This window comes from Myotis yumanensis, unplaced genomic scaffold (assembly GCF_028538775.1).
Source record: "Myotis yumanensis isolate MYYU_CA2020_CCGP unplaced genomic scaffold, mMyoYum1.0.hap1 SCAF_2, whole genome shotgun sequence".
NCBI lineage: Eukaryota > Metazoa > Chordata > Mammalia > Chiroptera > Vespertilionidae > Myotis > Myotis yumanensis.
The window spans coordinates 12,362,963-12,376,843 of record NW_027223753.1 but is presented as its reverse complement, the minus strand read 5'-3'; the positions used below and the strand labels follow the sequence as shown (position 1 = coordinate 12,376,843).

The 13,881-nt window shown below is 38.4% G+C and overlaps 1 protein-coding gene across 7 annotated transcripts in view; it reads left to right on the top strand.

Moving 5' to 3' along the window:
- The window catches only part of HP1BP3 (heterochromatin protein 1 binding protein 3), a 36,686-nt gene extending 26,590 nt beyond the window's left edge, over positions 1-10,096 (top strand). For 6 of the 7 annotated variants that reach the window (XM_070404258.1, XM_070404260.1, XM_070404256.1 and 3 more), the window contains 4 exons: positions 3,702-3,861; positions 6,332-6,443; positions 7,557-7,682; positions 8,339-10,096. In XM_070404258.1, coding sequence (XP_070260359.1) covers positions 3,702-3,861; positions 6,332-6,443; positions 7,557-7,682; positions 8,339-8,633 — 693 coding nt within the window. In that variant the 3' untranslated portion in view covers positions 8,634-10,096. The other variant, XM_070404262.1, reaches the window with a different exon arrangement.
- The last annotated feature ends 3,785 nt before the right edge of the window (positions 10,097-13,881 follow it).

The following is a 13,881-nucleotide window of genomic DNA, read 5'->3' as shown; positions in this document are numbered from 1 at the left end:
CTGTTTTTAAAATTGGGTTATTTGTCTTATTGAATTAGGAGAGTTATATAACTAGATACAAGTTCCTCAACAGATACCTGATTTGCAAATATTTTCTCCTAGTCTGCGGCCTCTGCTGTCACTTTACTTAATATGTCTTTTGAAGGGTAAAAGTGTTGAATTTTGATAAAGTTAATTTTATCATTTTTTTAGGATGCTTGTGCTATTGTATCTAATAAATCATTGCCTAGCTTAAGGTCACAAAAATATCCTCCTATGTTTTTTATTAAGAGTTTCATAGTTTTAGTGCTTACATTTAGGTCTGTGATCAATTAAATTAAGTTTTGTTAATGGTGTGAGGTAAGGCTATAAATCATGTTTTTTTTTGCATGTGGATATCCAAATGTCCCAGTGCCATTTATTGAAAAACTGTCCTTTCCTCATTGAATTGCTTCAGCACCTTTACCAAAAATCAGTTGACACCCTGCTGATACTGCTCAGTAATTGAGTGTCAACCCATGAACCAGGAGGTCAGGGTTCAATTCCTAGTCAGGGCACATGCCCAAGTTGAGGGCTCGATCCCCCAGAAGGAGTTATGCAGGAGGCAGTGGATCAGTGATTCTCTCTTATTGATGTTTCTATCTCTCTCTCCCTCTCCCTTCCTTTCTGAAATCAATAAAAAATATTTTTTTAAACCAGTTGTAAGGGTTTATTTCTGAATGCTCACTTCTGTTCCATTATTCTATATTTGAGTCCTTATGCCAGAATTACATTGTCTTGGTGGTGACTACAGTTTTGTAGTTAATGTGAAGTTAGAAAATGTAAATTCCCTTTCTCTTTTTCAAAAATATTTTGAGTAATCTGTGTCCTGTGCATTGCCTTACAAATTTTAGGATCCACTTCTCAATTTTTACAAAAAGCCAGTTGGGATTTTGGTAGAGGTTGCAGTGAACCTATAGATCAATTTGGGGAGAATCACTATCTTTACAACGTTGTTTTCCAATCCACAATACTGTCTCTTCGTTTATTTAGATTTTTAACTTCTCTCAGCAATATGTTGTAGTTTTCATATGTCTTATATTTCTTCTGTAAAGTTTTTTCCTAAATATTTTCATACTGTTGTGAATGGAATTTTCTTCACTTCATTTTCAAATTATTCATTGGTAGCCTGTAGAAATACAGTTGATTTATCTAGTGATCTTGTATCTTGCAACCTTGCTGAAATCCTCATTTACTAGTTCTAGTAGTTTTTCTATAGATTCTTTAGGACTCTTTGTGGTTTCCCTAGGATTTTCCTACATATGCAGGATTTTGTCATCTGCAAATAAAGACCATTTTAGTTCTTCCTTTTCAATCTGAATTGTTACTATCTTTCTTTCCTGATTACACTGGATAGAAACTCTAGTACGGTGATGAGAGCAGACATCCTCATGTATTCAGTCTTGCCATTAAGTTAGCTACAGGTTTTTCATATATGCCTATTATCAGGTTGAGAAAGTTCCCTTCTGGTACTAGTTTATTGGAATTTTTATTATGAGTGGTTAATTGCATTTGTCAAATACTTTTACTATGTTTCTTGAGATGATCATGTGGTTTTTGTTCTTATTCTGTTAATATGTAATTCTTACTACATGAATTGATTTTGTGGTCATTCCTTAAAGGTTAGTTGTTATGTGGAATCTGAAACCATATCAGTCAACTTCTTGTACTTTGTTACCTTAAAATCTTTTGGTCTGTCTTGAACTTTGGATCTTTTAAACATGCATAATTTTATAACATGGTTATTTGGAAAATAGTGGTTGATTGAATTATGCAGATTTTTAAAATGCTGACTCATTTCATCTATAACAAAAATCCTATTCATTAATATTACCCACTGATCTCATCAGAACAGTATTAAGTACTAGGAAGTTACCAAGCTCAAAGTGGTAGATACAAGGTTTCTCAATTTAAATATTCTTTTAAAAAGTTTAATTTTATCATTGACAACTCCCCTTAGTTTATTTTTAAGAAAATGTCTACCCAGGTACCTGAGTCTAAATAACCATAGTTTGCCCTGACTGGTTTGGCTCAGTGGATAGTGTCGGCCTGTGGACTGAAGGGTCCCAGGCTCAATTCCGGTCAAAGGCATGTACCTCGGTTGCGGGCACATCCCCAATAGGGGGTGTGCAGGAAGCAGCTGATTGATGTTTCTCTCTCATCGATGTTTCTAGGTCTCTATCCCTCTCCCTTCCTCTCTGCAAAAAAAAAAAAAAAAAATCAATAAAATATATTTTTTAAAAATAAATAAATAACCATAGTTTATCTGTTTCTTATAGTAAAAAAGTTATTCCATGAAAATTGTAGCTAGTTCAGCTCAGATCTCAAATAATCACTGGTGTTTTTCCTTGAGACCACCATCATATATACATTGCTGACATGCATTCTTCCCCATTTCATCCAATAAAATATCAAAGACATGCATTGGGATTGAGATTTAATCAAAAAAATTGTACTACTTCATCAAGGATATTCCTAAGTGAAACTGGCTTTTTTTTTTAAAACCACAACTGTGTAGCCCTAAAGAATAAAATAATTGCCCTGGCTGGTGTGGCTCGGTTGGTTGGGCGTTGTCCCTTGCATGGAAGGATTGCTGGAATTGTGGGCTTGATCCCCAGTAGGGGGCATGCAGGAGGCAGCCGACAGATGTTACGCTCTCACATGGATGTTTCTCTCTCAAAATCAATAAAAAGAATAACTACTTTGTAATTTGTGTGCCTCTGCCTTGATTTGTGGTAAGGTAGCAACAGTTTTATCCATCAATTTTTTTAAGCACCGGCAAATATCACCACAGTGAAAAAGGCAGATCACATCTTAGTATTATTATGAAAATAGTTTTGACCTTGCATATCCCTTTAAAGGGTCCCAGGAACCCCATGGGGTATATGGACCAGTCTTTGGGAATCACTATTGTGTACCATGCCCAAGTTTGTCCTTTTATGCTAAATTTTTGCTTATTGGTAACTCACTTTTTTTAAAAATATATATTTTATTGATTTTTTACAGACAGGAAGGGAGAGGGATAGAGAGTTAGAAACATCGATGAGAGAGAAACATCGATTAGCTGCCTCCTGCACACCCCCTACTGGGGATGTGCCCAAACCTAGGTAACATGCCCTTGACTGGAATCGAACCCAGGACCCTGCAGTCCACAGGCCAACATTCTATCCACTGAACCAAACCCGTTAGGGCAGTAACTCTCTTTTGTTCCCCCACTTTTTGTCCTTGAATTATCCTATGTAATTTTCTATTGTATGATTAAGCTTTTGTTTTGCTATTTTCCTATAGGGTTAAAAAGGCTATTATTTTTATAACTACTCCATTTTTCAGATTTAGAAAAAGGAAGTCTTCTCAAAATCATCCTAAGTTATTGGGAGCCTACCAAGTTAACCTGCTTATTGGGCTAGAGCTGTCCCTCTCTTTGGGTTAGAGTAGCCATTGCTATTTTAGGTTGGATGGAGGGGTAGATGGAAAGTGAAAATATTCATAGGAGGGTTGGGACTCCTCGGTTAGATAGAATACCTGATAAGTGGGAAGAGAAAAGTCCCTAACCTGACAATTTATTGTAAAACATATCTGTGCTAATGCAGGAACTCCGACCCACCTGGTGCAGAGGAGTCTTGTCTTGACCTGCTTTGGGAGAGTGTTGTCTTGATGCTTTTCTCTTCCTCCTTGGAAAACAGCTGAAGAAATCAGGGGAGAAACCCCTGCTTGGTGGAAGCCTGATGGAATATGCAATCTTGTCTGCCATTGCTGCCATGAATGAGCCGAAGACCTGCTCCACCACTGCTCTGAAGAAGTATGTCCTAGAGAACCACCCAGGGACCAATTCTAACTACCAAAGTAAGACTCAGAATTGTACGCATTTTACCAGGATTGGGGCATTTATGAAAAATCCCTAGAGATCATGCCACTAATGACAAAACATTAACTGCCAACTGAAAACAAGAGGGAACAACAACTTTACAAATTTAATTTATTGACCAAAAGAAAAACAGACATAATCAAGGCATATCCTTAATTTACAATGTCCGTTAAAGATCAGAATTTGATTGTGCTTTGCTATAAAGATTTTAAAAATATATATATTTATTGATCTCAGAGAGGAAAGAGAGAGAGAAACATCAATGACGAGAGAGAATCACTGGTTGGTTGCCTCCTGCATATCCCCTACTGGGGATCCAGCTGCCACCCAGGCATGTGCCCTTGACCGGAATTGAACCCATGACCCTTTAGTCCGCAGGCCAATGCTCTAGCCCCTGAGTCAAACCAGTTAGGGCTTTTTCTGATATTTTTATTGTAATTTAGATAAATCTCTAGGATCAAAACATCTCTCAAGTGTACTGTCATCTTGCTTATTTTTGAATGTTTACCAAAACATCTAATTTTACCTTGAAACCAAACCAGTATTTTAAAATACGTTATTTCTTTTAATCCTCACCTGAAGATATGTTTAGAGAGAACATTGATGTGAGAGAAACATTGATCAGTTGCCTCCTGTACTCAACCTGACGGGAGATTGAACCCACAACCTAGGTGTGTTCTATGACGGGGAATCAAACCTGCAACCTTTTGGTGTATGGGACAATGCTCCAACCAACTGAGCCTCCCAGCCAGGGCTACTTAGATTATTTTTTATTGACATAAACTCTGTAGCAGAAAGTACTTTTTTGGTAAAGTATATTTACCAAATATATGTCAGGTGGTGATTTGAGACAGGAATCCTTGCTTTAGCAGCATTACCACATGTAGATATAGTGCATTTTCTCAGAACTAATAGAATAGGCCACTGGTATAGGGTGAAGAATGTGGAAGTTAAGTAACAGAAAATGCGTGCTAGAATATATTGTTTTAAATAAAAAAGTAATTTTGAAGTCTTAATGGCTTTTAACATATGTGCAATATCTGTATTTTAACATTATGAAGGAATGCTTTCTGGTGGTTTTCTTGTGTACTTTGAAAACTGGTTTTTAAAATAAACTTTCCTTACTTAAGATATATACTGTATTTAATTGTGCAGTTGACCCTTATAGACTATTCCACGATTTTCTCTTGGCACAGTGGTAGAAGAAGAAATTGGTTATTAACCTTTTCAGTTTCACTGATATTGCTGTCTTTTAGACACTGAATCACTATATTTTTTATGTCTTTGTATGAAAGGTAGCATTAGTGAGGCCTTTAGGAGCCATGGTATTGTGCTAGTACTCTTTGCTGATTGAGGAGAAATTGGTTTTGTTTATATCTTTATGGGTAGTCTCCTAGATGATTATTCTTACAGGTACTCAATAAATGTTTGAATGAATGGAAATCCTATATAATAAAACCCTAATATGCAAATCGACTGAATGGTGGAAGGACCAGTCACTGTGACACAAGGTGGAGGGGGAGGGGCGGCTAGTCGCCCCACCCACCGGTTGCCCCACAGATGGCCCTGGTCGCTGGCCAGGCCTAGGGACCCTACCCTATATATTGAGAACAGTCTCTTAGATTTAAAAATTAAAACCTGGCAAGGCTACTCTAACACTGAAAAAACAGGGTGATGCATTGATGACATGCATGGACTCTGGCTTGCACATTTTATGGTCAGCCCTGATTCTGACACTTATAACTGTGTGACAAAGCCAATTATTTAACTTCTCTCTGCTTCAGTTTTTCCACCTATAAGATGGGGAAAATGGTACTATTGCCCCAGAAGGATCATGTTATGTACTACTTTTTATAATCAGGGCAAAAAATTGTAGCTGCCCATACAATAGCAAGATGCCTTTCACCTGTATGAAAAGTATGGTCACTGGTGCATGCAGCATCCCAGATTGCGAGAGGGATGTCTGACTACCGGTTTAGGCCCAATATCCCCTGAGGGGTCCTGGATGGCAAGAGGATGCAGGCCGATCTGAGGGGGGGCACCCCCCCCCACACACACACACACACACATGAATTTCGTGCACCAGACCTTTAGTAGTCTTATGTCAGCTATTAACCATATACCAGGGTGTAAACCTATTTTTGCACACCTCTTTATAGAACTTGGGCAAGTCACTAACTACTCTAGACTTCTGTTTCCCTTTCTGTGAAATGAGGACTTTGACTAGGTGGTCTCTAAAATCTTCTTCATTATAATTTAAGTCTTGCCACATTTATGGGCCTTAATGTTCAGTGAATTAGTTAATCCTTTGACCACAAAGGATTCACTTAAAATATGTCAATTACTTTATATGACAGGACATTAAATTGATGTATAACTGATTGTGGTAGAGAGAATTTCCACGTTGGTATAACTAAACCACTTTCTTCATTTTTGAATTTTTTTCAGTGCATTTGCTGAAGAAAACCCTGCAGAAATGCGAAAAGAACGGGTGGATGGAACAGATCTCTGGTAAAGGATTCAGTGGCACCTTCCAACTCTGTTTTCCCTATTATCCCAGGTAAACAAACATCTAGCCCATAATATGAAGTATTGGTCATTGTAAATTTAAAATCTGATTGTAGTTTACAGACTTGCTTAACTTATTTGACCCTTAGTACTATTACACTGAACTGAATATATTTTAAAATAAAGACTTCTTAAGGCAATATTGTTTTAGAGAAAAAATTTTACATGTAAGAACAGAGGAATTTTGGCTATCCTGCTAGAACTTACTGTTAACCACATGTTCCTGAAATCAAGTACTGAATTCTTCGTGATCCATGGCAGTAATTTTGATGACAGGAAGACTATTAGAGGGTTATACATATGTTTTAATTGTCTTGCATCAATCAAGTAGGGAAAACATTGGCTGCTTCCAAGAATCCTAATCTGCCTTCTTCATACTGTGGAGACAGGGACATTTACTTGGAAACCTGTGTTATCTCTTCATTGAGCCAAAAAAATGTATTGAACACCATTGGGCCAAGCATTGTTCTATGACGCCATGCTATATAGCCTTCTTAGACTTACATTTCTAGTAAGATTTCATGACATGTACCACAAAAGCCTTATTTTAGCAGGAATATAAAGTGTAGCTTTCTTATTCTTTGTGTGCAAGCATAAGTGTTACTGGGTGAATGCATATTAAAGTCATACACATAAAATGTGATGAATCAATTTATTGCCCTGGCCATCGTGGCACAGTTGGTTGAGCATTGGCCTGTGCAACAAAAGGTCAGTGGTTGGATTCCCAGTCAGGGCACATACCCCGATTGTGAGTTCAAGGCCCAGTCGGGATACATACTGGAGGCAGTGATCAATGTTTCTCTTTTACATCATTGTTTCTCTCCCCGCTTCCTCTCTCAAATCAATAAAAATGTAGTTTTCTTTTTTGTTTGTGTGTTTTTCTTAAAGGATCAATTTTATTAAGTGTAAGGAGGAAGGGCATGAGGTATGGTCTGGGACTTTAATAGATTTGTCATAACTTTGTGTGTTCAAAATAGGTTCAATTGTAACCTGATACTTGTAACCTAACTTCATATCTTTGGGGAAGCTTGGAGGAAATGGGGGAATATCAGAAGTATTCAGAGAATATGCATCTAGTTTCACGTTCTTTTTTTTTTCCCCATAGCCCAGGAGTTCTATTTCCAAAGAAAGAGTCAGATGAGTCTCAAGATGAGGATGAGGATGAGGATGAAGATGAAGATGACTCATCAGAAGAAGAATCTGAGGATGAAGAACCTCCTCCACCTAAGAGGTATGGATATGTGAAAACCCTCTAACTCAGAAGCCTTCTCACATTCTCTGTGTAACATTTGAACTTGTATTCTTGAAAATTCAGGGGCTCTGAACTTAAGAAATCAAACCTGTGAATGTGTAATTTACTCTTTGGTCAAGCTTGTAAATATATCCATAGTTTGTCTGGTTATTCAAAGAAAACAAATTTCTTAGGAAAAACATGATGAAATTATGTGTAGACTTCCATGAATTGGTTGAATTTTATACAATTTGGATAAGGCCTTTAGTTATGAAAACATAATAAATTATATTTCTATTCTTTTTTTGTTTTAAGTCCTCACTTGAAGATACATTTATTGATTTTAGAGAGAGAGGACGAGTGAGAGAAAGAAACATCAATGTGAGAGAGAAACATCGACAGTTTGCCTCCCTTATGAGCCCTGATGGGATTGAACTGCCAACCTGCGTATGTGTCCTGACTGTAAATCGAACCTGCCACCTTTTGGTGTACTGGAGGACACTCCAACCAATAGAGTCACCTGGCCCGGGCTACATTTCTATTTGTAGCATAAGTGACTTCTACGTAGTCATTTCTTTTTTCGTAAAGTATCTGGTCATCCTGGCAAAGTGGATCTCTCAGGTGCTAAGTGACTGCCTTTGCTCTTTGTTTCACAGGTTGCATAAGAAAACCCCAGCCAAGTCATCAAGAAAGGCTGCACCCATGAAGCAGAGAGGGTCTAAGCCTGTGCCTAAAGTCCCTGCTGCCCAGCGAGGGAAAGCCAGGCCCCTGCCCAAGAAAGCCTCTCCTAAGGCCAAAACTCCTGCCAAGAAAGCCAGACCCTCACCCTCAGTCATCAAGAAACCCAGTGGTGGCTCTACAAAGAAGCCTGCGGCCAGTGTGCGGAAGGAAGTGAAATTGCCTGGCAAGGGCAAATCCACCATGAAGAAATCTTTCAAAGCAAAAAAGTAAATTTTATAGGAAAAAAGGGTATTGTGATGAAATTTAAAATCTTATTTTCTAAGGTCAGTGTGCATTTATTTTAGTTTTGATGCTTTTAAAATTACATTTGATCCCTCCACTCTGAACTTGTGAGGAGGGAATATAAATAAACCGGTTTAAGTATTTGTTCGCTTTAGGCGCTGTCCTGGGTGCCTGCCCCTTCCTTTAGTCCTTTTAATTTCTGCGATAATTCTGGACTTTCCTGAACTGTATAATCTATACTTGTTCTTTTTTCCCCCTACACCCAACCTTTTTTTTAATGGTCAGTCTTGGCTTTTCTTACCCCTCCTAATTCTATCTAAACAGTTGCAGTGATTTTTGTATTTGTAGAAGGCATCGAGAAGAGAATGCTGGTCAGGTCCTGGAAGTAGAGGGAGGCAGAACAGCACTGACTGAACTGTAAAGCCCTGCCTGGAGACTCCAGTTACAGCTATAATAGTTAATCTTATTTATACAACCACTCCACTAGCCCTTTCTCTCTAACTATAAACACAGAGATGTCTTAGCTTTGGGAATAAGCCAAAAACATGATCTCATAGATTCTGAAGATGCAGGACTCCTCTGGGCCACTTTTCACTTTGATGATTTCCAGGTATCTTTCACTGGCCCAGGGTATTGCATTCCCTTAACAGCAGGCACAAGTTCTCTCCACCACTTGGTTTTGGATTGAAGGGGAATATAAGAATATATTTAATTTGTGATTTTTGGTGTCACCTGTGTTAAAAAAAAATCAAAACAAAATCAGATGTTTAAATATATTTTTTAATATTTGGAGCATGAATTCTCACTTCTTATTTGCCTTTTTTATAAGGAAATGTTGGAGAGTTACATTGTTGCTAATGTAGAAATGCTAAGTGGAAAAACACAATTTGCGAAAATAAACTAGATTCCAGATTCATGTATGGGTTCTTTTCCCCTTTTTTCCACAGCACTTTCGATATCAAGGAAGTGGCTTCCTTTTTGAGATGTTGTGTTTTGTTTGTTTTTTTTAAAGAAATTAAATGAAGCCAAACTACCTAACCTCTTATTTGTATTTGTTTTAGTATTGTGAAGTTGTGTTAAATAGTATTGGCTTTCTACTTGAAAAACATTGATTCGGTTATCATTTATCTTCCCTGTGGCACTTGACATTTTATTGTCTTAAACTTTTCTGTGTACATCTTCTGGCCCCTGAGTGCTGCCAGAAGCAAAGATGTTTGTTTTATCCATTCCACTGGCATTGTCTCCTGGGATCCCTTCTGCAGCCTGAAGTGTGGCTGGGAAATGGACTTGAGAAGGTTGGCTTGAATTAGATTCATAATTATGTGTGATCCCATCATGAGTTCATTGGAATTTGTGTTGCATGTAAGGCAATCTTTCCTGTTGTAAATCTTCCTTTTTTAATGTACATATATTTTGAAAAATATGAATAAACATGAAATTTTAAAAGCTGCTGAATTGTAGCTTATATTTAAAGGTTCCTAGTATAATCTCAGAAATAGCTAAGTATTATCCTTACTTTGAATCTTTTCTACTCTTTGTAATAGCCGCCATCGATTTCCTTTTTCTTTTTCTTTTCTTTTTTTTTTTTTTGAGGGGGGTGGGGGGGGGAGAAACATTGATGTGAGAGTGAAACATCTATTGGCTGCCTCCTGCACATCCCCTACAGGGAATCAAGCCCACAACCCAGGCATGTGCCCTGACTAGGAATAGAACCAGCAACCTTTTGGTGCCTGAATGATGCCCAACCAACTGAGCCATACCGGCCAGGTTTCCTTTTTATTTTATTTTATTTTTTAAATATATTTTATTGATTTTTTTACAGAGAGGAAGGGAGAGGGATAGAGAGTTAGAAACATCGATGAGAGAAACATTGATCAGCTGCCTCCTGCACACCCCCTACTGGGCATGTGCCCACAACCAAGGTGCATGCCCTTGACCGGAATCGAACCTGGGACCTTTCAGTCCACAGGCTGACGCTCTATCCACTGAGCCAAACCGGTTACGGCTGTTTCCTTTTTAAATACAAGCTCTAGTTGATGTGCTTTTTAATTCTTATATGGATAGTAAATAATTTTTCTAGATATATTGAACTCAATTATTTATAAGAGGTTTAAAATGTTTTTTATTTTATGAAGGTCCTTGTTTTTAAGATCATAGATCCTAGTTTTTAATGCCTAATGTTCAGATAGGTCCTTGGATTAATTCCAGAAAATAACCCTAATAAAATAACCCTGTTACATTGTTCGGCAGGTAATTATTCTAATAGTATGGGTGTTAGGTACCTGTGCTAAGAATTCTCTACTCTTCTGGAATCAAAAGTAGGATTTTGGTTGGTTTCTCTGTTTTATGATGTTACTTTAAAAAAAGATGTCCTGAACAGGCACCTGGTGACTACATTGTCCATTAGATGCTCAAGATGTGCCATACTTACAGAAATGTTTGGGGAATTTTTTCCTCCAGGCTTTCTAAAGGAGCAGAACGCATAATTTTTTTTACTTTCTTGTTAAAGAAAGGAAAACAGAAAACCCAACAGAGAATCACAGCAATTTCTAGCATGGATCAGTGGCTTCAGTACTCTCCCTTGAGGTTTACTGAGTCAATTACAGTGTTTCATAAACTCTTACACCACCTACAAACTATCTTTGATAAATGCATCTCAGAAAGTGCTGGGAGGAAGATTGTTGGCTTCTTCACCTACTGAGAGACAAGGGATACTTTGCATAAAAACGTAGAGACCTTTCATTAGTAATATAAAAGCATTCCACACAGGTAGACCTCCTCCCCGATTCTTACCATCCACAGGAATTAAAGGAAGCCTGGTCCAGTATAAACCTTAAAAAGATGTACATTTTTATTATGTCTACTGGGTATAATTAACAAGAGTACATGAAAACAAGAGCTAGGTAATATATTAATACCTTTGACTTTTTTTCATCATTCCTCTTTTACAAAATTTTGTCAGCTCTAGGTTTGCTAACTTATTCTTACTAGTATACTTTCTTATACCTGCTTTAGAGAACCTATGAAATTCTTCTTTAGGCTCAGATCCTCTTGCCATCCTAATATATCAGAAGAGGTTAAGCCCAACATACTCATGAACTGCATTTAGCCAACTAAGAAACTAAAAATTCAAGAATATGGTTAAGGTTTCCCATTTTTAGAAGCTGCAAAGTCACATCAGTTACTTTATTTCTCTTTTGTTTAAACAAAAACTTAATTTTACCCATGAGTGAAATCTTACTGTTAATTAGAAAAAGGCCATGATTAAATCCCCTAGAGCAGTGGTCGGCAAACTGCGGCTCTCGAGCCACATGTGGCTCTTTGGCCCCTTGAGTGTGGCTTTTCCACAAATTACCACATGCGGGCACGCACGTACAGTGTGATTGAAACTTTGTGGCCCATGCGCAGAAGTCGGTATTTTGTGGAAGAGCCACACTCAAGGGGCCGAAGAGCCACATGTGGCTCGCAAGCCGCAGTTTGCCGACAACTGCCCTAGAGCAGTGGTTCTCAACCTTGGCTGCACATTAGAATCACCTGGGAATCTTTTTAAAATCCTGATTTCTGGGTCTCATCCTCAGGAAACTGTTTTTTTGTTACTAAGTTGTGGCCTCACCTCATAACAAAGAATCAGAATTTCCGGAGGATGAGGCCCAGAAATCAGGATTTTAAAAAGATTCCCAGGTGATTCTAATGTGCAGCCAAGGTTGAGAACCACTGCCCTAGAGGTTCTGATAGACATTACTTTCCAGCATGTAGAGTTGCTTTTGCCTTTTCCTGGTAGAACAGGTGGTCACTCAGTTCTGCAGAGCTGAGGCTAAAGAACCAGAACTGTTGGACCTCTTGGCTAAGGAACTACTTCACAAAAATCGGCTTAGAGGCCGTTAGAGACCAGTCTAAAGTATCCCTCACAGCACTGTTTTCTTTTTTAAAAAAAAATTTTTTTTAATTGATTTCAAAGAGGAAGGGAGAGGGAAATAGATAAAAACTTCAATGGTGAGAGGATCATTGATCGACTGCCTCCTGCACGCCCCCTACTGGGGATCAAGCCTGCAATCAGGCATGTGCCCTGACCAGGAATCAGACCTCAACCTCCTGGTTCATAGGTCGACGTTCAATCACTGATCCACACTAGCTGGGCAGAGTTTTCCTTTTTTAAGAAATTGATCTCTACTATCTTTATTACTATATTTTTCCTTCTATCATTTCACCCATGGGTCTTAACTTCAATGGCTTTTTTTTTTCTGTTGGAGAAATTTCCTACCTTTGATAATTTAAATTTATTAGCTTAGTTTTAATTGTTCCTCATTTGTTTTATCAATAGCTGGTATGTCAAAGGAGGCTTCAAAGGGTACCTTCCCGGGCCATTTTCAAAAATTGCAACTCTCACTTCATACTATATATGAATGTATAATTAACTATTTCTTGTTAAATCTCTGCTTAGCAAAGAGACCTTTATGGTGCCTTGAATAGTTTGATAAAGTGTAACTAAGTTTTTGTTATAACGATGGTAACAGCTAACACTGAGTTTCTTCTATATGTCCGGCACTGTACATATATTAATTACCTTGTTTAACTCAAGCAACCCTATGAAACACATCTCGTCCAGCACAGCCAGAGGTGAACCTGAGGAGGGGACAGTGAAGTATTAAGACAGACAAGAGAATATAGTTGGGGCCAGGTGGGACACTGTTCTCGGATGAAGAGACCGTGACACAGCCTGCAAGCCGAGTCTTTATTTTATAGTCAGATCCCACGAGGCAAAGCAGGGCGTGGTCAAGATGTTTACAATGTTCTGGCGAGTTTCAAATCTAATTACATGCACCTGAGAACTCTATATCAAGCTTTGTTTTGGCAGCTCTTGCTGCACCTCCTGCAGCCTACCTCACTTAGCCACCTGGGACCACAGGTTCGGACCGTAAGGTCAAGCTTACAACCATAGCCTTTGGCTATAATTGTGCTGGGATGGCTTTGCCCTCCAAGCTGTGACCTGCACGTGGCTTTGCCATCAGAGGACTGTGCCCTCTCATTAGTCCGAGGCTTGAACCTGTCTAAACTCTCTAGCTCAGCCGTGGGCAAACTACAGCCCGCGGGCCGGATCCGGCCCGTTTGAAATGAATAAAACTAAAAAAAAAAAAAGACAGTACCCTTTTATGTAATGATGTTTACTTTGAATTTATATTAGTTCACACAAACACTCCATCCATGCTTTTGTTCCGGCCCTCCGGTCCAGTTTAAG